The sequence below is a fragment of the Notolepis coatsorum genome, assembly GCF_963971535.1.
Source record: "Notolepis coatsorum genome assembly, chromosome: 9".
In the NCBI taxonomy this organism is placed as follows: domain Eukaryota; kingdom Metazoa; phylum Chordata; class Actinopteri; order Aulopiformes; family Paralepididae; genus Notolepis; species Notolepis coatsorum.
The window spans coordinates 115,339,839-115,365,384 of record NC_140173.1 but is presented as its reverse complement, the minus strand read 5'-3'; the positions used below and the strand labels follow the sequence as shown (position 1 = coordinate 115,365,384).

The 25,546-nt window shown below is 42.8% G+C and overlaps 1 protein-coding gene across 1 annotated transcript in view; it reads left to right on the top strand.

The window, feature by feature from the left end:
• The window catches only part of zswim8 (zinc finger, SWIM-type containing 8), a 204,645-nt gene that overhangs the window by 126,332 nt on the left and 52,767 nt on the right, over positions 1–25,546 (top strand). The window contains exons 9-15 of the mRNA XM_084322223.1: positions 6,070–6,245; positions 7,839–9,162; positions 19,349–19,480; positions 19,640–19,819; positions 20,111–20,294; positions 20,866–20,973; positions 21,593–21,717. Coding sequence (XP_084178349.1) covers positions 6,070–6,245; positions 7,839–9,162; positions 19,349–19,480; positions 19,640–19,819; positions 20,111–20,294; positions 20,866–20,973; positions 21,593–21,717 — 2,229 coding nt within the window. The remainder of the gene's footprint in view (positions 1–6,069; positions 6,246–7,838; positions 9,163–19,348; positions 19,481–19,639; positions 19,820–20,110; positions 20,295–20,865; positions 20,974–21,592; positions 21,718–25,546) is intronic.

The window sequence follows — 25,546 nt, the reverse complement described above, 5'->3', positions numbered from 1 at the left end:
AATCGACTAATAGGGGTCAGCCCTAACACACACAAACAACAGTGTCTCACCTATGAACAGGTATACACAAACAACTGTCTCACCTATGAACAGGTATACACAAACAGTGTCTCACCTATGAACAGGTATACACAAACAACAGTGTCTCACCTATGAACAGGTATACACAAACAACAGTGTCTCACGTATGAACAGGTATACACACACACACACACACACACACACACAACAGTGTCACCTATGAACAGGGCCCTATTCCCCGTACCTGGTTCAACTAAGTCGATCAAAAGTCCCATTATCCAGATTCAATTAACCCGATGTTTGAATCCGCGCTTTCCCTGTTCCTCGAACGCTGATTCAGTCTCGTTAATTCGAACCAGACTTGATAATTGCGCGCGGCCGCCTCACCTGAAAAGACAGCAGGGCCCCGTTCCCCGTACCTGGCTAACTGAGTTAGCCGGATAATTTTCAGCATAGCTTGACTTAAGCCAGACCTTTCCATTCCCGACGCTCGATTGTCTAAATCACTATGACAACAGATCAAAAAGTTTGAACCTGGTTGAGGGCAGGGTTAAGTTCAGTTAGCTGGATGAACCATGGCCACGCCCCCGCAAAGAAATCCCAGCTCCCTTCCTGAAATATTTCTCACAGTCTAGATCCCATTATGCCATTCTGAATTATGTTTTTGTGCTTTGTTTGAAATGGAAAATAATAGGTCTGCAGTAACGCTGATAATAAATCATATTCAGCCTATGAATTTACTTTGTCCTATATAATGCACGTCATATTTATACGGATACGGCGCTCGTGAGTCGCGACACAGTTATTTTAATAACGGACTAAACGGATCATTGCAAATGTGAATCCCGCTGGGATATTTTTAATGAATGAAACCTATCGGGTGTTTGGCTCTGATTAGTTTAATATTCTTCGCCGTGTATTTGCTTAACGGAGCACCCGGATGCGTTTCATTCAAGCTGAAGCGTCTATGCGCGGATTGTGGATATGAATTATGAGGAATCTGAATCTGTGGAGTATTTAATTGTATCACTGTGACAGTGTCACACGTTATTGTGATATTGTAACTGGGATTAAAATATATGAGGAGATGCGCTGTTTGATGGATTTGATGACGTGACGTGACTTGATAAATTGAATGAGCCTTTGACGTTTTTGATGAATGAATTTGAGAAAATGCATTTTATCTTTTCAAGCACGGTTATCTGATGATGAACATGAGGTGTCACTGGTATAAACCAAATGGTAATCAATTCAATGCATGTATGGATTAGGTCCGAAACAGATTAAAACCTGATTAATAGTGTAACTGCAAGCCTCCCTCCAAGCCTCTCTTTGGAAACCATGTATTTATATAGTACATAATACCTAAGCACATACAGATATCCTCATAATATAATTCGTATCAATTAGATATACTATTTGGGCTTGTTTTTATCGTTATTCTGAAAGAGCTCAACTAATTATTTTCGCTAGCAAGATCTCATTTGATTATTCATTCCATAAGCCTATACTGCCAGCAGGCACGTTTAAAGAAATATAATCTGATTGATTGGGGTAATGAGGGATTTAAAATTAGCCTATAGATTATGCATTTAACTTGTCGGCGAGGCTATTGAGCCGTACTGCATTGTACCCATTCTGCAATCTGTTAATAAAGTTTTAAATCAATCAATCAATCAATGCCGTTAGAAAATCAGGATTTCTGCTATCGACACTTGCTGTCTTTTCAGCTGAGGCGCGCGCGCGCAATTATCCTGAGTCTCAAGTCTGGTTCAAATGAACGAGACTGAATCCACCTTCGAGGAACAGGAAAATCCCGGATTCAAACATCGGGTTAATTGAATCTGGATAATGGGACTCTTGATCGACTTAGTTGAACCAGGTACGGGGAATAGGGCCCTGGTATCGATCGCAGAAATCCTGATTTTCTAACGGGATTGATTGATTGATTGATTTAAAACTTTATTAACAGATTGCAGAATGGGTACAATACAGTAGGCTCAATAGCCTCGCAGACAAGTTAAATGCATAATCTATAGGCTAATTTTAAATCCCTCATTACCCCAATCAATCAGATTATATTTCTTTAAATGTGCCTGCTGGCAGTAGGCTTAATGGAATGAATAATCAAATGAGATCTTGCTAGCGAAAATAATTTGTTCAACTCTTTCAGAATAAGGATAAAAACAAGCCCAAATAGTATATCTAATTGATACGAATTATATTATGAGGATATCTGTACTGTATGTGCTTAGGTATTATGTACTATATAAATACATGGTTCCCAAAGAGAGGCTTGCAGTTACACTATTAATCAGGTTTTAATCTGTTTCGGACACCATCCATACATGCATTGAATTGATTAACCTTTGGTTTATACCAGTGACACCTCATGTTCATCATCAGATAACAGTGCTTGAAAAGATAAATGCATTTTCTCATTCATTCATCAAACGTCAAAGGCTCATTCAATTTATCAAGTCACGTCACGTCATCAAATCCATCAACCAGCGCATCTCCTCATATATTTTAAACCCAGTTACAATATCACAATAACGTGTGACACTGTCACAGTGACAGTGATACAATTAAACAATCCACAGATTCAGATTCCTCATAATTCATATCCACAATCCACGCATAGACACTTCAAGATTCAAGATTCAATCGTTTTATTTCAAACCACAGTGTTAGTTTGGCTACATTTACCATTGTCCGGCAAAACAACATTTGAAAATAAATGAAATGGGAAAAGAGGAACCCCCCCCCCCAAAAGTTTAAAAATAAAACAGCCAAAACTATACACTGTTTGAAAAGGAGATGGAAGAAGCAAAGCTTATATATTTCCATCCCCCATCAATAACTATATACTTCAGCAAGTATGACACGATTACCAATACATGTAATACCATACAATTTGCAAATACTTCAACTACACACAACACAATCACACATGCACACACACACACACACACACTAGACTATACTCTCATGTCACCCTTCAAATCATTCTCATATAATACGTTGGTCTTCCTCCCTGGTGTATTTTGTGAACACCATCATTTTGAATTTCCTCTTTAATATATTTATGGATTGACTGGATTTGATCTCCTCCTCCAGATTATTCCACAAGGTAACTCCACACAGAGAAATACACATAGCCTTCCTGGTTAGTCTTGAAGATTGCTGTTCCAGTTTGAGTTTCCCTCTAAGGTTATATCTTTGGAGTCCAGCTCTCTCACAGAACAATTTCTGTATCTTGTCAGGAAGGCTGTGGTGAATGACTCTGTACATGAACTGGGCAGTTTTGTAATCCACCAGGTCCATTAATTTCAGAACTGAAAGTTTTAAAAACAAAGAATTTGTATGTGCTTTGTAGCTCTCGTTTGTTACAATCCTAATTGCTCTTTTTTGGAGCATAACCAAAGGAAGTAGGTTGGTTTCATAGGTATTTCCCCACACCTCAACACAATAATTCAAATAAGGAAGGACCAAAGCATTATATAAGATAACAGAAGATTGTTGGTTCAGCCAATACCTTGACCTCCACATAATACCCACACTCTTTGAAATCTTTGTTCTTACATGGCTTATGTGAGGCTTCCAACAAATGTTTTCATTTATGATCACTCCTAAAAAAGTGGTTTGCTGTACTCTTTCAATAACGGTATCATCTATCGTAACTTGGATCGGTGTGTCATAATTACGATTTCCAAAAATCATTAGTTTTGTTTTGTTCAAGTTTAGAGACAATCTGTTTTTGTCGAACCACTTTTTTAATTTGACCAATTTAGTCATGGTTTCATTCAGAATCTGTTGTAAACTCTCACCAGAGCAAATCATATTTGTATCATCTGCAAATAGCACAAATTTCATTGTTTCAGATACTTTGCTGATATCATTAATGTACAAAAGAAACAAAACTGGACCCAGAATTGAACCTTGTGGTAAGCCACACCTAATATTCCTGTTTGTTGAGATGGCACTGCCCATTTGTACAAATTGATTCCTGTTACTCAAGTAACTTTTAATCCATTCCAATGCTATACCCCTAATGCCATATCTTTCCATCTTTTTAATTAAAATACTATGGTCAATCGTATCGAAAGCTTTTTGAAGGTCAATAAAAATTCCCAGTACATGGTGTTTTTTGTCAATTGAAGTTGTTATTTCCTCTATTAGCTCAATGAGGGCCATGGTAGTGGATCTATTCCGCCTGAAGCCATATTGGCTATCAATCAGCAATTTGTGTTTCTCAATGAACTCTTCAAGTCTTTTTACATAAATCTTCTCCAGAATCTTCAATGTATGCTTGAATGAAACACAATCCAGGCGCTCCGTTAAGCAAATACACAGCGAAGAATATTAAACTAATCAGAGCCAAACGCCCGTTTCATTCATTAAAGATATCCCAGCGGGATTCACATTTGCAATGATCCGTTTAGTCCGTTATTAAAATAACTGTGTGTCGCGAGCGCCGTATCCGTATAACTATGACGTGCATTATTTAGGACAAGGTAAATTCATAAGCTGAATATGATTTATTATCAGCATTTTAGGTCTATTATTTTACATTTCAAAAGCCCCCTCTAGAAAAACGAAGCACAAAAACATAATTCAGAATGGTATAATGGGATCTAGACTGTGAGAATTATTTCAGGAAGCGAGCTGGGATTTCTTTGCGAGGGTGTGGCCATGCAGGTTATCCAGCTAACTGAACTGAACTCTGCCCTCGACCAGGTTCAAACTTTCTGATCCGTTACCATAGCGACTTAGAAAATCCGACGTCGGGGAACGGAAATGTCTGGCTTAAGTCAAGCTATGCTGAAAATTATCCGGCTAACTCAGTTAGCCAGGTACGAGGAACACACACACACAACAGTGTCTCACTTATGAACAGATACACACACACAAACAACAGATACACACACACAAACAACAGATACACACACACAAACAACAGTGTCTCACCTATGAACAGGTATACACACAAACAGTGTCTCGCTTACGAACAGGTACACATACACACACACACGGCTGTCTCACTTTCAAACAGAGATACACACACACACACACACACACACACACACACACACACACACACACACACACACACACACACACACACAGCAGTCCCCCCGCTACAGAGAGTTAGGCGAGAGAGACATATTTGAACTAGTGCTGTCAATCGATTAAAATATTTAACTCGATTAATCGCATGATTGTCCATAGTTAACTCGCAATTAATCGCAAATTAATCGCATTTTTTATTTATTTATTTTTTCTACCTTAAACAGATCTTTTTCAAGTTCGAAGTTTTTATACTCTTTATCAACATGCGAGTCAACAAATGCTTGCTTTATGCAGCCATTTAACAAAAGGATGACCCTCATGCATTGCAAATTTGCATCAAATTCAAAACAGAGTGATACACAAAATAACTTAAAAGAATAATAATTTAAAACAATGAATAAAGTGTGCATGAAATAATAGGGGAAAGAAATGTTAGGAACTTGTTACATTCACCCACACAAGGGCTGAGTAATCACACCCCCCTCTCTCTCTCACACACTCTCCCAGCTCTCTTTCTCTCTTGCCCCTTCCTCATCTCTCTCACCCCCCTCTCTCTCTCTATCTCACACACACACACACACACACACACACACACACACACACACACACACACACACACACACACACACACACACACACACACACACACACACACACACACACACTTCAGAAACAAACATAGTATCAATGAGAGCATCAATAATACACCTGAGTGAAGTCTAGTAAAAAAAAAAATAATAAAAAAAAAAAGTTTAACCTTTTTTTCTTTTTTCTTTAAAAGTTAATCGTGAGTTAGAATTTGTGGCGTTAATACCGCGTTAACTTTGACAGCCTTAATTTGAACACAAACACACTTACAAATGTATACACTGAACTTTTTTCTCTTTCAAACACACAGGCACACACACCTGACACATACCCCTATACCCACAGAGCTCAGTTAGTTCACTGATAATGACCTCTCTGGCCTCACAGATCATTGGCTGGTGGTACAGTGTGCGCACGTCGGCTTCTCACAGCAGTGCCAGCGGCCACACGGGGCGGAGCAACGGACAGTCGGAGGTGGCGGCACACGCCTGTGCCAGTATGTGTGACGAGATGGTGGTTCTGTGGAGAATGGCAGTACTGGACCCCACCATGAGCCCTCAGAGGTCAGCTAGCATGTCTCTCTCTCTCCTCTCTCTGTCTATCGCCTTCTGTCTCTTTCATTCTCTCTCTTTCCTTCTCTCTCTCCATTATCTCTTTCTCTCTCTCATCTCTTATCCCCCCCCCCCCCAGTCTCTGATAGGGTTGTTGGGGACACTTGAAGCTCACAAACTAATATGGTTATCCAGGAGAGAACATGGACTTCATTAAGAGTTTGTCATCAGAAGACTTCTGATTCACACACAGACATAGGCTTGCACACACATAGTTTATTATTATAGGAGATCTGACTCATATACGTACACACACACACACACACACACACACGCCTGTATACTAGGGCTGTCCCCGACTAAGGATTTGGATAGTCGACTATGATTGGCCAAAATTTGCCGTTAGTCGATAAAAAAAAGTATAATATATATATTTTCTTTCTGAAGGAGTCGACTGAAGGCTTCTTGTCCTCTGCAAAAGCATGCAATTGATCCACTGATGGATACATCTTGATATTTGTCTAGTCTAGTGTGTTCATTAGATGGGTGAAATCCTCTTTCAGTGCCTCTGTGCCTGTTTTCGTAGGCAGTTAGCCTCTGGTATGCGTGCCATTAGCGTTAGCCACGATTCTAGGGCTCTTTTCTTTTGGAAAGAATGATAAAAAAAAAAAAAAAAAAAAAAAAGATTTATAATTATTATATATTTTTTTGTATTCGACTAAGAGGTTGGCAGTCGACTACGGCTCCTTTCGACCGATTAGTCGACTAATAGGGGTCAACCCTACTGTATACACAGTTTATTATTACAGGAAGTCTGAAGTCGTTTTGTTCTCTCTCCCTCCCCCTCTTTCTTTCTTTCTTTCTTTCTTTCTTTCTTTCTTTCTTTCTTTCTTTCTTTCTTTCTTTCTTTCTTTCTTTCTTTCTTTCTTTCTTTCTTTCTTTCTTTCTTTCTTTCTCCTTCTCTTTTTCTTTTCTTTCTCCTTCTCTCTCTTTCTCGTTGATACCAACTTGTGTGTGTGTTGCAGTAGCCGGTCATCTAACTAAAAGTCTGAAGTACAATGCAAAGTGAAACTTTGTGGCGGTGTGAATGCATACAAAGTCACTGGACAGACGCAACTCTGCTCTAGGTGGCACAAAGGGGCAAGGGGCATATGAGGCACCATATGTACAATGTTGCTTTCCTAGTTTGTCCAAGAAAAGCGACAGTCGTGATTGGAGGATCAAGAAAACAGGGTGGGGTTTGAGATGGGTCAACGGCAATGGTAATACAGTTTGCATTATGATTTGAAGTGTTCCTGTCCCTGTATTGTTTTTTAGTTGAACACAATGTGCGCATGTGTCTTATATGTGTATGTTGTAGAGACTGTTATGGAATCTTGCTTTTCCTGCAATGCTTTTCCCAGTCCAAAAACTGGCGCTTTTGTACGTGTATTCAGGGTTAATTAATTTGTATTCAGCATCCATTTAGCTTTTATGTCATGTATTGCCATTGATGGCAACAGGGTGGAAAAAAAATCCCAACCTGAGCAAGAGCACCATGTGAAAATGGTCAATATGAACAAATTACTAATGTATTCCATGTGTCTTGCCTCTCTCCTCTCCCAGGCGTTTGGAACTGGCAGCCCAGCTGAAGTTGTGGCACCTGAAGGTGATTGAGATTGTCAAGCGAGGCCAGCACCGCAAGTCCCTGGACAAGCTGTTCCAGGGCTTCAAGCCTGCCGTGGAGTCCTGCTACTTCAACTGGGAGGTGGCCTACCCACTGCCCGGGATCACCTACTGTAGCGCGGATAGGAGGGGTGCCTCCTTCTGTTGGGCTCGGGCCGTGCAGCAGCAGAGAGGGGCGAAAGCGGGTTTAGGAGGGGGAGGAGAGCCACCTGAACCAGGGGGAGGAGGAGGAGGAGGAGGGAGAGCTGATGGAGGAGGCTCAGATTATAAAGGAAGGGGCAGTGGTTACTCCCCCCAGCAGGAGGTGGCAGTACGTCCCAAGGAGACCATTGTGAGCAAAAGGAAGGGTCTGTCTGCAGGGGGTGGGGGAGGGGTGCTTGTACGTCTGGCTGGGGGGGTGTCGCTCTCTCTGGAAGAAGGAGGGAAAAGCATGTACAAAGGTGCCGGCTCCTCTTCCTCCGCTGGGGGGAAGACCAAAATGACACAAGGGGGTAGCAAGGGGGCATCCAGCAGCGGGTCGGGGGCAGGCGGAAGTGGCGTCGGCGGTAAGCACGCCAGCGCAAAGCGGCGCACCAGCAGTGAGGACAGCTCCCTGGAGCCAGATCTGGCCGAGCTTAGCCTGGACGACGGCTCTAGTCTGGCTCTGGGTGCCGAGGCCAGCAACACCTTCGACTTTATGCCCCCACCACCAGAGATGCTGCCGTCTCCCAGCCCGCTGCTGCGAGAGCCTCGCAAGTACAATGGCGGTGGAGGGGGCGGCGGAGGCGGGAACACGTCCAAGATGTTTGAGGGGAAACGGGTCAACCACGCTCCGGCTTCCCTCCCCACCGCCGCGCAACCTCCACCACCATGCTTCCCTCCAAAAGAAACGCTACTGGTGGTCACAGACATGCCTGTTCTTGAGAAGGAGGTGGAGCTGGAGGCTGAAATTGAAGAGAATGGCAGTGCAGACCCAGGTGAAGACTCCCAACCCTCCATCGCCCCCGGGTTACCTGTGACATCAACCAACGGTAAGCCACCACGGGGCCACAGAGAGGCTGGTAGTGGAGGAGGAGGAGGAGCCATGGCTGCTGCCGCCAATCCGGGCCCAGATGCGGCAGTAGGGGCTGGAGGGGATCCTGTTGGGGAGGATGACTACCAGGCCTACTACCTGAGTGCTGCCTCCGAGGAAGGTCCAGACAGAGGGCCAGTAGACAACCACCATGAGGAGGAACCAGACATCTTCGCTGGGATCAAACCCCTGGAGCAGGAGGAACGCATGGAGGTGAGTGGGAGTCTCATATCAGGATTCCCTCTGCTTTTACTGGTACAAGTCCGGTACTGGTACAAGATTAATTTCACGCCATAACTAGATCAATAGTCTGTATTGATTAAAGTTGCGTTTCTTTTTCAAATTTAGAGTAAAGACCCTAACCCTATCAAAACAGCAGTCAACTTGTATATTTGCAGCACTACATTTGTTTGCCAATGATTTTAAGTGTTATTAGCGAAATATGAGTTTATAAATATCTCTGCGCATCCCGGCGGAAACCGGATGAATTACGGTAGTGCCATGAAGCCGTTGTAGTCCTAAGAGAGGGGAGATCCAGGGCTGTCGATGGACATATAATTTTCATAAAACTACACTACCCAGCTCACACCAGCCTCTTTGGGCACAATTCTGACGTTATTTTCGTGATTATATCTCACAGGTCGAACACACCTTGCCATAACGTTGTTTCTTTACCTTTCTGTGAACGTCTAGGAAAAAAACGTGTCTCAATTAGTGCTGTTAGGCGATTAAAATAATTAATCTAATTAATTACAGGATTTGTAATTAATTAATCACATTTTAATCTCATAACTATTTTAGGCCAGTTATTTTATATTCTATAATCATATTTCAAATGGCATGTGTCCGGATGGCAGAATTCAGTACTGTATAGACAAAACCTTCTGTTTAATCATCTTCCCTTTATTCATTTGCTTAGATTGTTCAGGTCTGGTACATTTTAGCATGGTGTTATTCACAGTAAAAAAAAAGAAAAAAAATTGGAATTGATATTCTCATTTGGTTCATTACAATTTACTCAAGCCTAGTAACAGACACAGTATTTCTGACACTGTGAATACATTCCCTGAGATCCATAGATGTCCCTGTAATCTGATACCAAGAACATGCAAATAGACATTAAAAAAAAAAAAAAAAAATGTATTCTACGTTTATTATGGAATGAATGAGATTTAATTTTTCTTTTAATTAATTAAGAACATTTTAATTATTTTTGAGTTAATTTTCATAACGCGATAATTTGCTTGGAAAGAGGAGATTTGGGCCGATCCATAGATGTATGACTTGGTCATAATAAGGTAATTTATAGGCCTGATATTCTATATTCATATTTAAAATGGCATGTGTCTGGATTGCAAAATTCAGTACTGCATCTACAAAACCCCCTGTAAATCATCTGCCCTTTATTCATTTGCTTACATTTTTTCTACACTTGATCTCAAGAAGGTGCTGAATGAGCAAAATTTTTCACGTCTGGTCAATATTAGCATGGTGTTATTCACTGTCAAAGATGGATTTCTTTTTTAATAAAAAATATTTATATTCTCCTTTGGTACGTGTGGGGTGTGTTTGTACCCTGATCAGGTGTTCCCAGTGTGATGTGTAATGTCTGGTTGTAGTTCCCTGTCCTGGTCTTGTAGTTCTGTCGTTTCCCTCCCAGATGTATCCATCTGTAATCAGCCCAGGTGTTTCTTGTCTCGTCATTCCCTTGTGTATAACTGTTCTGTTCTCCCCTGCATGTGTGGCTGATCCTGTCTGTACAGTCCTGTGGTTTGTTTGTTGTTAATTTATGTTATTCCTTCAGTTTCTAAAACCCATGGTAAATATATAATTAAACATCTTTCTGTTACTTTGGCTACCGTTTCCAATTATGTTGCATTGACAAGACGACAAGCACTTTTCAGTCACTGGTAACTAGGCCTGCCACGATAACACATTTTGCTGGGCGATTAATTGCCCCCGAAAATATCGCGATAAGCGATATTATTGCGACCGGTTAGAGAATTTTTTTTGGAGACATTTATTTCCCAAAACTTTTATTTTGAAGCCCACCGCTCCGTCTTTTCCGGTGTTTTAGACTTTTATTTTGAAGCCCACCGACCGGACCGGAAGTATTGTTGTGATTATCAGGTACTTTTTTAGTCCCTGCTCTGTCGTGGTTCCAAGCGAGTAGAAGTGAGATGCATGCATCTTATTGGTAGAAGTGGTACCAGAAAAGTCACGTGAAACACTGCAGACCACTGATTGGTCAGAATAGAGACGCGTCACTCATTGGAGAGTCTGAGGGAGTCTGAACGAAAACAGAACGCCGCCATCTTTAATGTCTCGCATAGGATTTCATAATCATTATGTTTGCAGCAGGCACAAGTGCAATAAACAAAGGATACAGTCACTGTGTATTCTGCCTCATTTATTGATTAAACAAAACCGACATCAACACAATTTGCCACCGAGCGGAGAGTTTAGTCTCGCAAAAAGATTGCTGACTTGTTAAGGCTTGTTGTTAGGTTAGGTGCTAATGTTGTGCTAGCGTTTTAGCATGGCTATCGTACATAGCGTGATCAATATAACTCGCTATTGATTGTTTGTATGAGTAACGTTAATGCTAGTAGAATAGACACAATGAGGGGTAACGTTAGCCCCACGGAGCTCCTGTGCTGTGCTCTGTAGTAAAGCCAGCGGCCCGCCTCCCAACACGGACAGTGACTGACAAGGGGCACTGGTTCCGACTCAAACAAACACGCAAATAGCAATTAATCGCGCCCGTCAAAATCATTGCATTCATTTTAATTATCGCGGCAATTAATCGATTTATTGCTTATCGCGGCAGGCCTACTGGTAACGTAATATGGGGGCTCGTGCCAAACAAATTTGAACAAATTTGGTATTTACAACTGAGCGTAATCCAAATTTTTTAAATATGGTTGACAATGTTGTGTGTGTAGCCCATGTTTTAGACCCTTCTCTTGCTAAATAAGTCTCCAATAACCCTTTGGAGGCCAAACCCGAGATAAATCGGGTTAACTCGCCATGCTCTGGGCGCCAAACCCGAGAAATCCCGGGTTTTAATCGATATTTCTTTTATTTGCTATATCCATTCATTTTTCATCCATCCAGCCTGACGTTATCATTGGGAATGGGTCTGAGCTCGCAAAGGGCAAATACCGCTGCCTAATGTCTCCCGGATGGTATTGCACATCATTGGAATCCCTGTCTGGGGCTGTGCATCAATCTAAGAAGTCCGGTCCAGGTTTTCCTTCTCGGGCATGCAGTATCGTTATAACACATTGACTGGGGACACTCGGAGCAGCGTGGATTATGTGTTTTGGACATATAACGTTGGATCAATAAACGCGATCAATATTTGGAATGGCGATCAGTAATTGGATTAATCTTTTTGCAGGACATCAGATGTTAGGTAAGGACTTTATGTTACGAATCTTGGGTTAATCCGATGTTCCTTTCACCGCCATCGGAGCGTGTGTGTGACGTTATCACTGAGCAAGTCACGAAGCGATTTTTCAGCCCACTTTTGTATCGTGCATAAGGACACATATACTCTCGATAATCTAGCGTTTATTTGAAAACGATTCATAAATCAGCTGAAAAATTACAACATATTTTGTGTATTCCACTAAAGGGCGATTATCACATATTTATCTGGAATTACTAGAAATCTCAAACTATACTCGTATTCAAAACGGTATAAAAACGGAAATGTACAGATGAAAAAACAATCAGTTTTACATGTTGACTGACCTGTAGGAGTCGCTGTCCACAACGTCCGAACCCCACCCACCAGCTTCCCACCCCCTAATACTGCCAATTGTATTAGTATGAACGACCAGCCAAGCTGGTAGCAACGCCGAGAGCTGGGCTCGAACCCAGCATCTCCTGCGTTGGTGGCGAGCGCCTTGCCCACTGCGCCACCTAGCCGCACCCATATCCATAATTTAAAGGGGACATGCATTGCTATTCCTAGCACTATTTGGGCAACTTTACACAATTCCTGTGAGTCTATGGAACACCTCTGTAAGGTTTTATTAAAAAAAATTCATTGTTTTATATTTCTAATCAAGTACTCAAAAGCCTCATTTCCCAGCATCTGGATTTCAGGCTGTGTTGGCCTGGCTCCGCCCATAAGCACTTTGAGTGACAGTCATCCACACAGTCTGCGACTGGCAGACAGAGAGAGATAGAGAGAGACTGAGGCTGCGGTTACACCTTTCGTTTCATTTTCGTATCATTGTCATATGCGTTTCGCCGCGACGTCGTGCGCCGCGAGTCACACTTTCGTTTTTTTTTCGTTTTTGTCACCTGAGCACACTGATGTAGTACACTGCCAAAGCAGTAGGTGGCAGTAGGTGGCAAACATGAAGGCAATTTCAACCAATCAGAACTTGAATGTGCCAATACACTTCCTGGAAGCTCCAGCAAAGAAAATGTCAACAAGGCAGGCGCCTATGGGCGCCACCATCTTGCCTATTTACTCAATGCAGCAATTCTTTTTCAGCAAAGCCTAATAAAAGTGCAATAAACAAAACGGATACATTCACTGTGTTCTGCCTGTCATTTGTTGATGAAACAAAACTAACATCCACACAAGTGACCACCAAGAGCGGATAGTTTAGTCTAAAAAAAGATCGGTAGCATTGTTAGCTGCATGCTAATGTCAATGGAATTTGCCATTATAACAGTATAGCATTGTGGCTAGAAGCTAACGTTAGCTCACGCTACTTAGCCAGCACCAAACTGATGATATCGGGAGCTATCAGTAGTTAGATAACATTAGAGACAACGCTGTGTGTATTAAACAAAGGTGAATAGATGACTGGGCCATTTTGTTTAATGCTTGTTAAGTTGAAAGATGAGCTTTGAGCTAACAGGGTTTGATAGCTAACACTAGCTCATGTTATCCAGTGGCAGTGCCAATCGGTAATGCTAGCAGAATGAATGGATGTAAACTTTATTTAACATATTGCATATGGGTACAATACAATACGGCTCAATACAAACAATTGTTAAGGGAATGCAGACTGTTGTAGCTTGGACTGGGGTCCTTATAACAATAACTTGACAACACATAGTAGCTGCAGCTATTTGGTTTGGGACAGCTCTGCTGTCACCGGAAATGGCACGCAGATCGTATCTACTGCGCATGGGCGTTTTCGCAACAACGGCTCCGTGCTGACTACACGCTGTTGTCGGCGCGTTTTTTTAGGGTTTCTCAAACGCAAACACAATTTAGCGTTTCAGCCGTATCCAAAAAAAAACGCCAAAAAACGCATTTCTGTGTAATAGGGACATGAAACGTATTCAAAAACGTATAAAAAAACGCCACAAAAACACTAGTCTAACCATGGCCTGAGGCACGCAGCACTGTGTAAACAAGCGCTGCGTCCGTGCCTGTGTAAACAAACGCTGCTCTCTATCTCTCTCTCCCTCGCAGAGTGCAGTCGAGGTGTCGGGTTACACTGCCTCACTGTTTGAGGAAGTGAAGATTTCCACTCGCTCTGCTATCGCATTGGCTCCAACCACAGAGCCAATCGGATCACTATCCGCTCCATCCTCGCCTCGTTACGTCACGATGCGAGTCAAATCAGAATGACCTAATTAACTGGAGCAGGAAATGGTCGGACATGAAAGAGAGCAATCCGCCAATATGGTATTTAGAGACACAGACACATTGATACTAACTACTATTACTATAATACAATGCTAGACACTGAAAAAAGCCATTTATAATGCATGTCACCTTTAAGATATAGTTTAAGCGTTGGCAAATATCCCTGTCCTCCCATTGAGTAAAGTGCTGGCATAGAAGCCCTAATTTGGTCATATATAGGCGTGGCTCTGAATGAGTTAAAATAGACTCCCCCTTCCACCTGATGGACATATATCACCTGTACTACTATTATTTATTATTTATAATAGAACTGCTCTACATGGATTTTAAGTACTGTAGTTTTAATGTAGTTGGTGTTTTTTATATAGTGGTCTTTTTACTGTAGTTTTAACTATTTCTTTATAGTGGTGAGTGTCTATGTATTGTGACTGTATGTTTGTCTTTCAACCACTGCACAAATTCCGAAAGGAAAATAAAGTAATTTGAAGAGTTTGAAGTTGAAGTATGTACTTTTAGGCAAATCTTCTGAAAATGTGGCTAGGGCTTCAGAGGTTAACACTTTGAATGCCACTCATGGCTTTTGTCGGGTTTACCCCCCGCGGGTTGAATGCCCATCACGAGAATACTTTTTTTAATTTTTTTTTTTTTAGCGATCTGAAATCATATTGCATCAAGCGAGCCTACCGTTGGAGATCCAGTCACCCCAGGCGCTCAGATGTGAAAAAAGCGCCCCCTATCGTCTCCCAGATGGTAAATCACCCTTTTGGATTGGACTCAATGAAAGTGAATGGGAGAAAGGATTTCTGACTCCACATTTTACTTCTCACTGATGTAACCGGGGTCTACCAGAGTTCATTCTGGAGCCTTGGTGCCGCGGCGAATATGTGTTTTACTGTATACACGATGGATCAATCAAATGAGCGATTTTTTCGAATGGCGATCGGAAATTGGAATAAACCATTTGGATACCATCTGATCTCAGGTAAGGAATCTATGTTATCAGTCTTAGGATAATCAGACTCGTTTTCACGGATATATAAGTGTTTCCCCTATATGTGATATGGCTGTTTTGACTGTAAAAGCCATCATGAAATAAGAGCAGCGATTAACAGCGCGCGGCACGAGCGTGCGTGCGCACACATACTATCGATTATCTAGCGTTTATTTGAAAACGATTCATAAATAGGCCGACAAATGACAACGTTCTAGAATATTCCAGTAAAAGACGATTATCATAGAATGTGTTGTTTTTTCCGCAAAAACGAGTGATTTTCAAAATGATATCAAACTGAAATGAAGCGATAAAAAAAAAATCTGCTTTGACAATGTTGACTGGAAAATGAGTCTTTGATAAGCGACAGGCACATTAGACTGTGAATGGCGAATGGCGCTGCACCGACCGGCTGCCTTTCTGTTCGCTCCGTCGAGACTGTGCTTACTTTTGTTAATATTTATAGTTTTAAGAGTTTTGTCTGTACCAACAGTAGGTGCATTTAATGTGTATGACCGTCAGTCACTTATAGACATCGGATTACGGGAAACTTACCGATTGGATTACTCACTGGTCCAGCTTTCCGAACCGCAACAATGGCCTGAGGAGATCCTCCGGAGAGTAGGACCAGATCCTTTGTTCCTTGATCCCAGGAACAAAAGAACCAGACGGCGTGGGAAGAGAGCTGGGATCCGTAACAGGCTGAGATCCAGACGCCACCGAACACCATTGCCCAGTATATTGCTAGCCAATGTACAATCAATTGACAATAAACTGGATGACATCCGAGCAAGGATTCAATACCAAAGAGACGTTAGGGACTGCAACGTTCTCTGCTTCACCGAAACGTGGCTCACGCCGGAGGTTCCAGACCACGCAATCCAACCAGCCGAACACTTCTTTATCCACCGCAAAGATCGGACAGCAGAGTCCGGTAAACAACGTGGAGGAGGTATTGCCTTCATGTTCAACAACAATAGACCTATCTCAAACCCTGCCCCTTTTCTTGATCCTCCAATCACAGCTCACAAAGTTTGTACGAGGAAGTCCGAGGTAAGCGACAGCTGTGATTGGAGGATCAAGAAAAGAGGGCAGGGTTTTGAGACAGGTCCATTGGAGCGATCCAACTAACGTGAAGGAATTATCCAACCACTGCTGCCCAGACCTGGAATATATAACCATCAAGTGTCGTCCTTTCTTCCTCCCGAGGGAGTTAACGGCGATCATCCTTGTAGGAGTGTATATTCCACCGCAAGCCAGTAACAACGTCGCGCTCTCCAGACTCCACGACGAGGTAAATAGAATACAAGCGGCGAACGTTAACGCCGACATTTTGGTGCTGGGTGATTTCAATAGCGCCAATCTGAGAAAGGTATTACCTGACTTCTATCAGCATGTGACTTGCAACACCAGAGGCGGTAACATCCTAGATCACTGTTACACGCAATTTAAAGGTGGCTACAAGGCTCATTCTGATAGTGGCTTTGGTAAATCAGATCACGCGTCAATCTTTCTTTCACCAATGTACAAACAGAGAATCAAAAGTACTCCTGTAGTCTCGCGAGAGGTGCAGAAATGGGATTTGACGTCAGAGGAGACGCTCCGGTCTGCGTTTGACTGCACAGACTGGAATGTGTTCCGCGACACAGATAACATTAATGTCTACACGGAAACAGTGCTGGACTATGTTTGTACTATGGTGGAAGAAACAATCCCCACTACCAAAATGAGAGTTTACCCAAATCAAAAACCCTGGGTAGACAAATCCGTCCGTGAAGCTCTGAGAGAGCGCACCAAAGCATACAACGACGGCCTAGTGGCAGGCAACATGAATGACCACAAGGTGGCGCGATACAACGTAAGGAGGACAGTGTCAGAGGCCAAACGGCGCTACAGGGATAAAATTGAACTCCAGTTTGAACAAGCTGACTCTAGAGCTATGTGGCAGGGGCTCAAAACGATGACAGACTACAAAGGCCCTCCCTCAAACTGAACAGTGACATCTCCTTAGCAAATGACCTCAATACCTTCTATGCGAGGTTTGATGCTGGTAATAACAACACCAGCTCACAAGCCACGGCAATGGGGGGGGGGGGGGGGGGGGGGGGTCGGCTGCTGATGGAGGCGCAGTGTTCAGGGTAACAGAGCATGAGGTGAGGCGGATGAATATCAGGAAGGCAGCAGGTCCGGACGGCATCCCCGGCCGCGTCCTAAAAGTCTGTGCCGACCAACTACAAAGAGTGACACGTTCAGCCGAACGCACAATTGGAGGGGGGCTCCCCACCCTCCAGAACATTTACAACAAGCGTTGCAAGGGCAAGGCGAAGAGAATCATTAAAGACTCCAGTCACCCGAACAACTGCCTCTTTGAACTGCTGCGGTCAGGCAAGCGATACCGGAGTCTCAAGGCGAGCACAGAAAGACTCAGAAGAAGCTTCTATCCCCAGGCCATCAGGCTGCTAAACGAACAATGAATGAACACTACACAACAACAACCACCAAACGCACATAGCACACACATCCACACGCACACACTCACTTTAAACAAACACACTGTAGCACCCACTCCACACACTTTATAGCACACACCCACTTTAAACAAACACACTGTAGCACCCACTCCCCACACTTTATATTTATTGATGAAGGATTGCACTACAACTCGTACACCTTACTGTAAATTGTACCTAAATTGTACCTCATCCCATTTCTGCTTTGCACTATATAGTACTGTACATTAGTACACTGCATAGTATTGTATATTATATGGTAACTCAGAACATTGTACATATGTCTATACCGAACACTGTGACCTCATTTTCTTCTTCTAAAATTACATGCTATACTATGTTATTTGATACTATCTTGTCTAGCACAGTCTCTGGAGCGTAACAGTAAGAAGCATTTTGTATGAAAGTATTCTGTACTTCTGTATGACAACTATTAAAGAAACTTGAACTTGAAACTTGAGACACATAGCCATAATTTAAAACATAGATTAGGCGATATTAACGTTAACATTGGAGTGGATTTGGGCATTCAAGGGGGTAAAAAGGAAAACACGGCTGGCTCTCAAAGTGTTAAGGAGGAAAGATAAAGCTGTCACAAGCCATTCAGAAGCTCTGTATTAGGAAAAACCCAGGTGGAACTTATTCTGACTAACAGAATGAAATTATTGCATTTTTCATGGGGTTTTAATATTTCATATTTCTTCTTGAGGTAAACAAAGTGCTTGGGCTGGTTGAGTGTTTAATAATCAAAAGCAACTCTCCAAATATAGAGATGGAAGCCGCACAGGCCACAAAACACTTGCCGATGTGCTGCGTAGGTCGATGGCACCCTTGAAATGAAGAAAAAAGAGACGCCGCTGCAGGGAGTAGAAGAGTGGTCATGAAGTGTTCATTAAAACTGAAACATATCCCTTTCAGTCTCGGTGGTGTGGAAGAGGAGACGACATGCCCCTGGGATGTAATTAGCCTGCCGACCTGCTCATAAGCATCTGTTGGTGCTGTATCTGTGATTTGACACAAAGTACTAGTACTATTTTTTCTTCTTTTTACCTAATCAAATGAGAAACCCGACGCCTTGATCACCCACCTGAACAGTTTGCACAATAATTGGTGATCCAAACAAACAAATTGGTCATCCCCATCACAACATGTATTGCAATGGAGACATGTTTTCATTCTCTAATTGATGGACTCGGCTCTTGATACAAGGACTAACAGGACAGACGACAGGAAAATCCGTGTTTGTAATTGTATTTCCTGTGTTGTGTGCAGGTGCTGTTTGCGTGTGCAGAGGCTCTCCATGCCCACGGCTACGGTAATGAGGCCTGCAGGCTGGCTATAGAGCTGGCTGGGGATCTGCTGTTAAACCCTCCTGACCTGAAGGTGGAACAGCCTCAAACTAAGGTACCTTAATGCCAATAACCTACTGTAAGAAATGTCTCCCCTCTCCTCCTCTCTAGTTACTATTAGTGTCCCAGGTTCTAGGTAAATGGTTTTTCAGAGTCCCATTTTGATGGAAAATGTTTCTCCGTCATTCTAACAGTGTGTGTTTCTTGCGTCCAGGGTAAGAAGAGCAAGGTGTCAACCAGCCGTCAGACCCAGGTTGCCACCAACACGCTGTCTAAATCAGCCTTCCTACTGACTGTGCTCACCGAGAGGCTGGAGCTCCACAACTTGGCCTTCAGCACCGGCATGTTCTCCCTGGAGCTGCAGAGACCTCCAGCCTCCACCAAAGCGCTGGAGGTTAGACTCACTCACTCACTCACTCACTCACTCACTCACTCACTCACTCACTCACTCACTCACTCACTCACTCACTCACTCACTCACTCACTCACACTTGCTCAGAGGCAGCCTGCCGTGGCTATTACTGGAATTGACCTATCTCAAACCCCTCCCTCTTTTCTTCACCCTCTGTTGTTGTGATTGGAGGATCAAGAAAAGAGGGCAGGGTTTGAGATAGGCCAATTGTTGAAAATGCAACACCTACCCTTTGAGCCCCCGTACTTAGTATTGCTGTGCTGCCATACACAGGTGAAGCTGGCCTACCAGGAGTCAGAGGTGGTGGCTCTGCTGAAGAAGATCCCTCTGGGTCTGGTGGAGATGACCGCCATCAGGGACCGGGCCGAGCAGCTGCGGGACGGGAACTTCTGCGACTACCGGCCTGTCCTGCCCCTCATGCTGGCCAGCTTCATCTTCGACGTGCTCTGTACCCCAGGTAAGCACCAAATGTTGCTGTCTCTGGATTTACGTTGTGAAAGGCTAGAGCAGAGAAACGTGGCGGTCATAAACTATGCAGAGCGGCAATAAGGTGTGGATTTCGTTTTAATTTAATATATTCTTCTCAGACATGGACCACAAGACTGAACGTTTTCACTTCCAAAAAGGACATAATTGTGGCTCACCTGCCCCTCTTGCAAGTTAGCCAGATCGTACCTACATGCTTGATTCCTTTTGACATAATTTCATTTTGAGAGAAAAAGGAAGAGAATTACTACGGTATTTATTTATATTGTATTTTTAGTTATGAATGTAAATGTTTATACACTGAAAACTAGTTATGTTCTGATGCACTCGGACATCAAATTGAAATTATGGGGTCTTGGATGTGAGACGCCAGACCTTTTTTAATTTTAATTTTTTTTTATTTGTGGTCCATGTTTCCAACTGAAACTTTTTTTTTCTCCCTAAAGAGTCTGTGAGGTCATCCATCTCTTCATCTGTATGAAGATGACACAACTGGGGCTTCCTTTTACTGACATTTCGCCCTTCCACTTTTCCTCATATTGTTTGTGCAGTCGTGTCCCCCACGGGCTCCCGTCCGCCCAGCCGTAACCGCAACAACGAGATGCCTGGGGACGAGGAGCTGGGCTTTGAGGCAGCCGTCGCTGCGCTGGGTAAGAATGTCAAGGTCTCTCTATTAAGTGGCAAATAACAACTAGATGTGTCCATTAACAGATACATTGCTATTGGAGGAGAAAACTTCTTGGGACGAGATTGATTTTGCCAGTCGATGTCATTGATTTAATTCCTCTCCTCCAGTCGAAGCCACTGATGTTACCTTAATCTCTCTCTGTTTTCCTGGTGTGTTCTCTTTTTTTCCTCTTTCTTCCATATCCCTTCTTCTCTCATTCACCTGCCCTCAATTTCTCTGCTCTCTCTCTCAATCTTATTTCTCCTCCTCGTTTCTTCTCCTCTTGTCTCTCCTGGCCTTCTTTTCACGTCGGCCTCTTCCCCCTTTCGTTCCACCCCCCCCCCCCATAACCCACCTATCCATCCCTCTCTCTCTTCATCCCTCTGTCATTTCTTCTTACTTCCCTCCTCCATTATCCCCCTCCTCCTCCCTTCACTCTCTCTTCACTCTCCCTCTCAATCCTATTGCTCCATCTGTTGTCTCTGCTTCCCCCTTGCATTCCTCCCCTCCATCCCTATCTCTGTCTTCTCTCCTCTGCCTTTCTCCATCCCTATATCTCCACCCCCCACCATCTCTCTCTCCCTTCCTCCTGTGTGTGGTAGGTATGAAGACCACAGTGAGTGAGGCGGAACACCCCCTGCTGTGTGAGGGGACCAGGAGGGAGAAGGGAGACCTGGCTCTGGCCCTGATGATCACATACAAAGACGACCAGAGCAAGCTCAAGAAGGTATCAAGGCTATTTAATCCAAGGATTTTTGGAACCCTGGCCCTATTTGCTACTTACTATCTGATTAGTAGAGTCCTTTCTCAGTCCTTGTTTTAACTCCAGCTAGCTGGCCACAAATCCATGCAAAGTCAATTGATTGATTGATTGATTGAACATTTTATTAACAGATTGCAGAATGGGTACAATACAGTACGGCTCAATACACACAATTGTTAAGGGGATGCAGACCAGAGAAACACTTTTGTCTTGTTTACATCAGGGTCCCCCATTTTCAATTCATAATGATGGGGTCAAGCTCCTGTCCACAAAGTAGATTTCAGTCTTCAGTCAGCTTGTACAGACAGGGGTTTGACCCCATTGACTAGTATGAAGAACAGCATGGACTGTGCTGAGAAAGGACTCTTCTGGTCAACAACGTTGTTGGTACGCATATAGGGCTAGGGCTCCAAAAATCTGAACTATCCCTTTAATACACAGGTTACTGTATGTCTGAAAGTTCTTCCAGTATTAATAATTTTAGAAGTTCAGACCTATTGATTTATCCTTGGTTCTCAAAGCAAAAGAGTAATTTGCCAAAACTTGAAATGATTCACCCAATCACACTGGGTCCTTCATCTTTATGAGGAAGAAAACAAGGCTTCATTATTTAGAACTACAGTAAATTGTTTGTTGTAAATGCTCTGCTTTTACTGCTTTCGAAACCTCTCCTGGCATGGCAGTGCCTGGGATCATTACAGATTTTACATTTAAAAACAGATGCTGTTGCTATATGTATTAAGATGAGTGTGTTGATCGTGTATTCCAACCACATACTGTTTTGTAGGCAGTATGAGCTTCAGAATGTCTTCGATTTATGTTGCAGCATAATACATAAATGTTGAGTCAATGGCTGCTTTTCGACCAAAATTACCCTGAACTCTTAGGGCGTTTTCTCATTAGGAACGGTTGGTCCACTCCGTCCTCGCTCCGTCCTCAAGAGCGATAGCCCCCCCCCCCCCCACTCCCCCCTCTGGCCTGCTTTCACACTACAATCTTGTTTAGTTCCCAAGCACAAGAGGAGAGCAACACTCCAATACAGCAGGTGGCGTATGCACCTAGTTGGTTTGTTATAGCTGGCGTTTCAACCCTTCTTGCTCTCGGATAAAGCATTTCGGGTTCAAATGAGATAGAATGAGGTGCTTTACCGGCAGCGCTATCGTCTCTCCCGTGTGTGTGTGTGTGTGCTAACGCATGGCTCTGTGGGACTCATTTATTTCGCCGTGGGGGGGCATAATCCCACTGGACAATGCATTGGGAACTTGTTTCGCATGACAAGACATACCCCGTGAATATTATTGCACGGATCGGAATACGGGTGCGTGCGTTGGAGCGTGCGCACTGCGCAATGATATTTTGCAGCAGGTTGTGACAGTGATATTTGCGAGTGCTCTTCTTGACTGTGAGAAGTGAAGAGAGCCTTAACCCCGTAAGGCACAAATTAAATTGACATTATCAACTTCAGAGGCCAGAATGTGGGACCTACTGTATATAAACACATTTACTATCCAATAGCATTGTGAGGCTGAACAACAGGACCCATTGACTATGTAAATGTGTAAAAAAAAACTAAAAAAAAACATTTAAAGACTTTTTTTTTTAAATATCCAAAAGCTAAAACTGATGTTGTAATTTTGCAACGAGGGTCTTACAGGGGTGGTGTGCAAACAAACTGTACCAAAACACGGAAGAGGCTTGCTGTAACAAGTGGTTCTGTTGGTGCTAACCTGCTTGCTTCATACTTCAATTTTAAAATATTATTTAGGTCCATTTGGGATTGTAGTCTGTTGCAATTCAGCCGAGCGCTTATGTCTCTCTCGCTCTCTCGCTCTCTCGCTCTCTCGACAGTAGCAGCCAACTAGTCAATACCACCTTAACTAAGTTGGCTGCTGTCGAGGGAGAGAGAGATAGAGAGAGACATAAGCGCTCGGCTGAATTGCAACAGACTACAATCCCAAACGGACCTAAATAATATTTTAAAATTGAAGTATGAATACAACTCTATTCTGGGCAAGCAGGTTAGCACCAACAGAACCACTTGTTACAGCAAGCCTCTTCCGTGTTTTGGTACAGTTTGTTTGCACACCACGCTCCGTTCCGTCGTCGGGCCGCTGATTCGCTCCCAAAACCACCTTTTCAAGTGGTCCCGGCATGGAGAGAATCAGCATCCCCGGTGATGGAGCGGAGCATTCTCATCACACTTATTTTGGGGCGATCGTGCTCTGATTCGACCCCTGATGCCTAGTGGGAAAGCCCCCTTAGTCCCAGGAGTAAGAGGAAAGACTAAAGAAATGATCTCTGCTCAGACCCTGGTCCCCGCAGTGGAAACAAGTTCCTCAAAAGGTGGAAAGGGGGCTATAGTCACATTAATTGTCTAGGTTTAGATTTGACCTTGTCAATGCATAATGGAAGCTTAGAATATTCGTCTTATTCTAAGAAATTATGAGTTGCAGCATAATACATAAAGACAAGAACCTATTAAAAGTAGGTTTTCTAGAGCTTGATCACACACACAGTAAAGTAGGTTTTCTAGAGCTTGATCACACACGCTGTAAAGCAGGGGTGTCAAACTCATTTTCACAGAGGGCCACATCAGCATTATGGTTGCCCTCAAAGGGCCAAAGACCGTATAAATGTTAATGCAATGTAAATTAAATGTAGCTACACATTTACATATTGTTAAACATGGTGTTTCTGTATTTATTACTTATTCAAGTTATAAATATAGCATATTCATTTGCATAAATGTAAAAATATATGTTAGCTTATGTTATTTTAACAAATAATTTTAGTTTATCAGAACCCCATATTACTCCACCAATCAATGATCAAACCATTCAAGTAAATAACAAAGAAGAATATCATCAAATACAAGCTATGACATTAAGTTTGTTCAAAACCTTTTTGTTACAGTCAAGAGGGGCAGAACTAACAACTGTGAGCTGCAAAGAACACGTGGGACAGATGTAGCAGATGTTACAAAAACAAATGGCTACACACAACCTTGCAGAGGCCATACATCCAACTAATGGAAGATAGTTTAATTAACTTTAATTAACAGATTGCAGAATGGGTACAGTACAGTACAGCTCAATACACACAATTGTTAAGGGGATGCAGACCAGAGAAAGACTTTTGACTTGTTTACATCAGGGTCCCCCATTTTCAATTCGTAATGAAATTGCTATTATGTGTCTGCATGAACACACAACTGTAACTGTACTCAAAAATAACAAAATAAGGGTTGTCTCAGTTCACAACTATATTGGTCAAGTTTTGGGTGGGACTTGTTTGCGTCCCTACAGCTTCTTATTCAATTGAGCGAGATGCTCGGTTATGTCACACAGCCAGTTTGCATCTGACAGTTCAGACAATATTTCTTCAACCCTTTGTTACCTATTCCGCCTGGATCTTTTTTGTATTTTGGGCTGTAAAATTGTCAAAGAATGTCTGAGGAGTAAGTGCTTTTGGCTTTTTTCCTTTGTTACCTCAGATGTTCAACATACATGTATGTGTAAGAATGTGTAATAACTAAGGCTGTCAAAGTTAAAGCTTTATTAACGCATTAACCCACAATTATTTTAACACTGCTATTTTTTAACCCAATATTAATGTAAACATTTTTTTTTTTTTTTTTTTTTTATTATACCTGAGCTCTTGGGGGGCCACATCAAATGACGTGGCGGGCCGGATTTGGCCCGCGGGCCGTGAGTTTGACACCTATGCTGTAAAGTATGTGTTCTAGAGCTTGATCACACACACTGGGAAGTAGGTGTTCTAGAGCTTGATCACA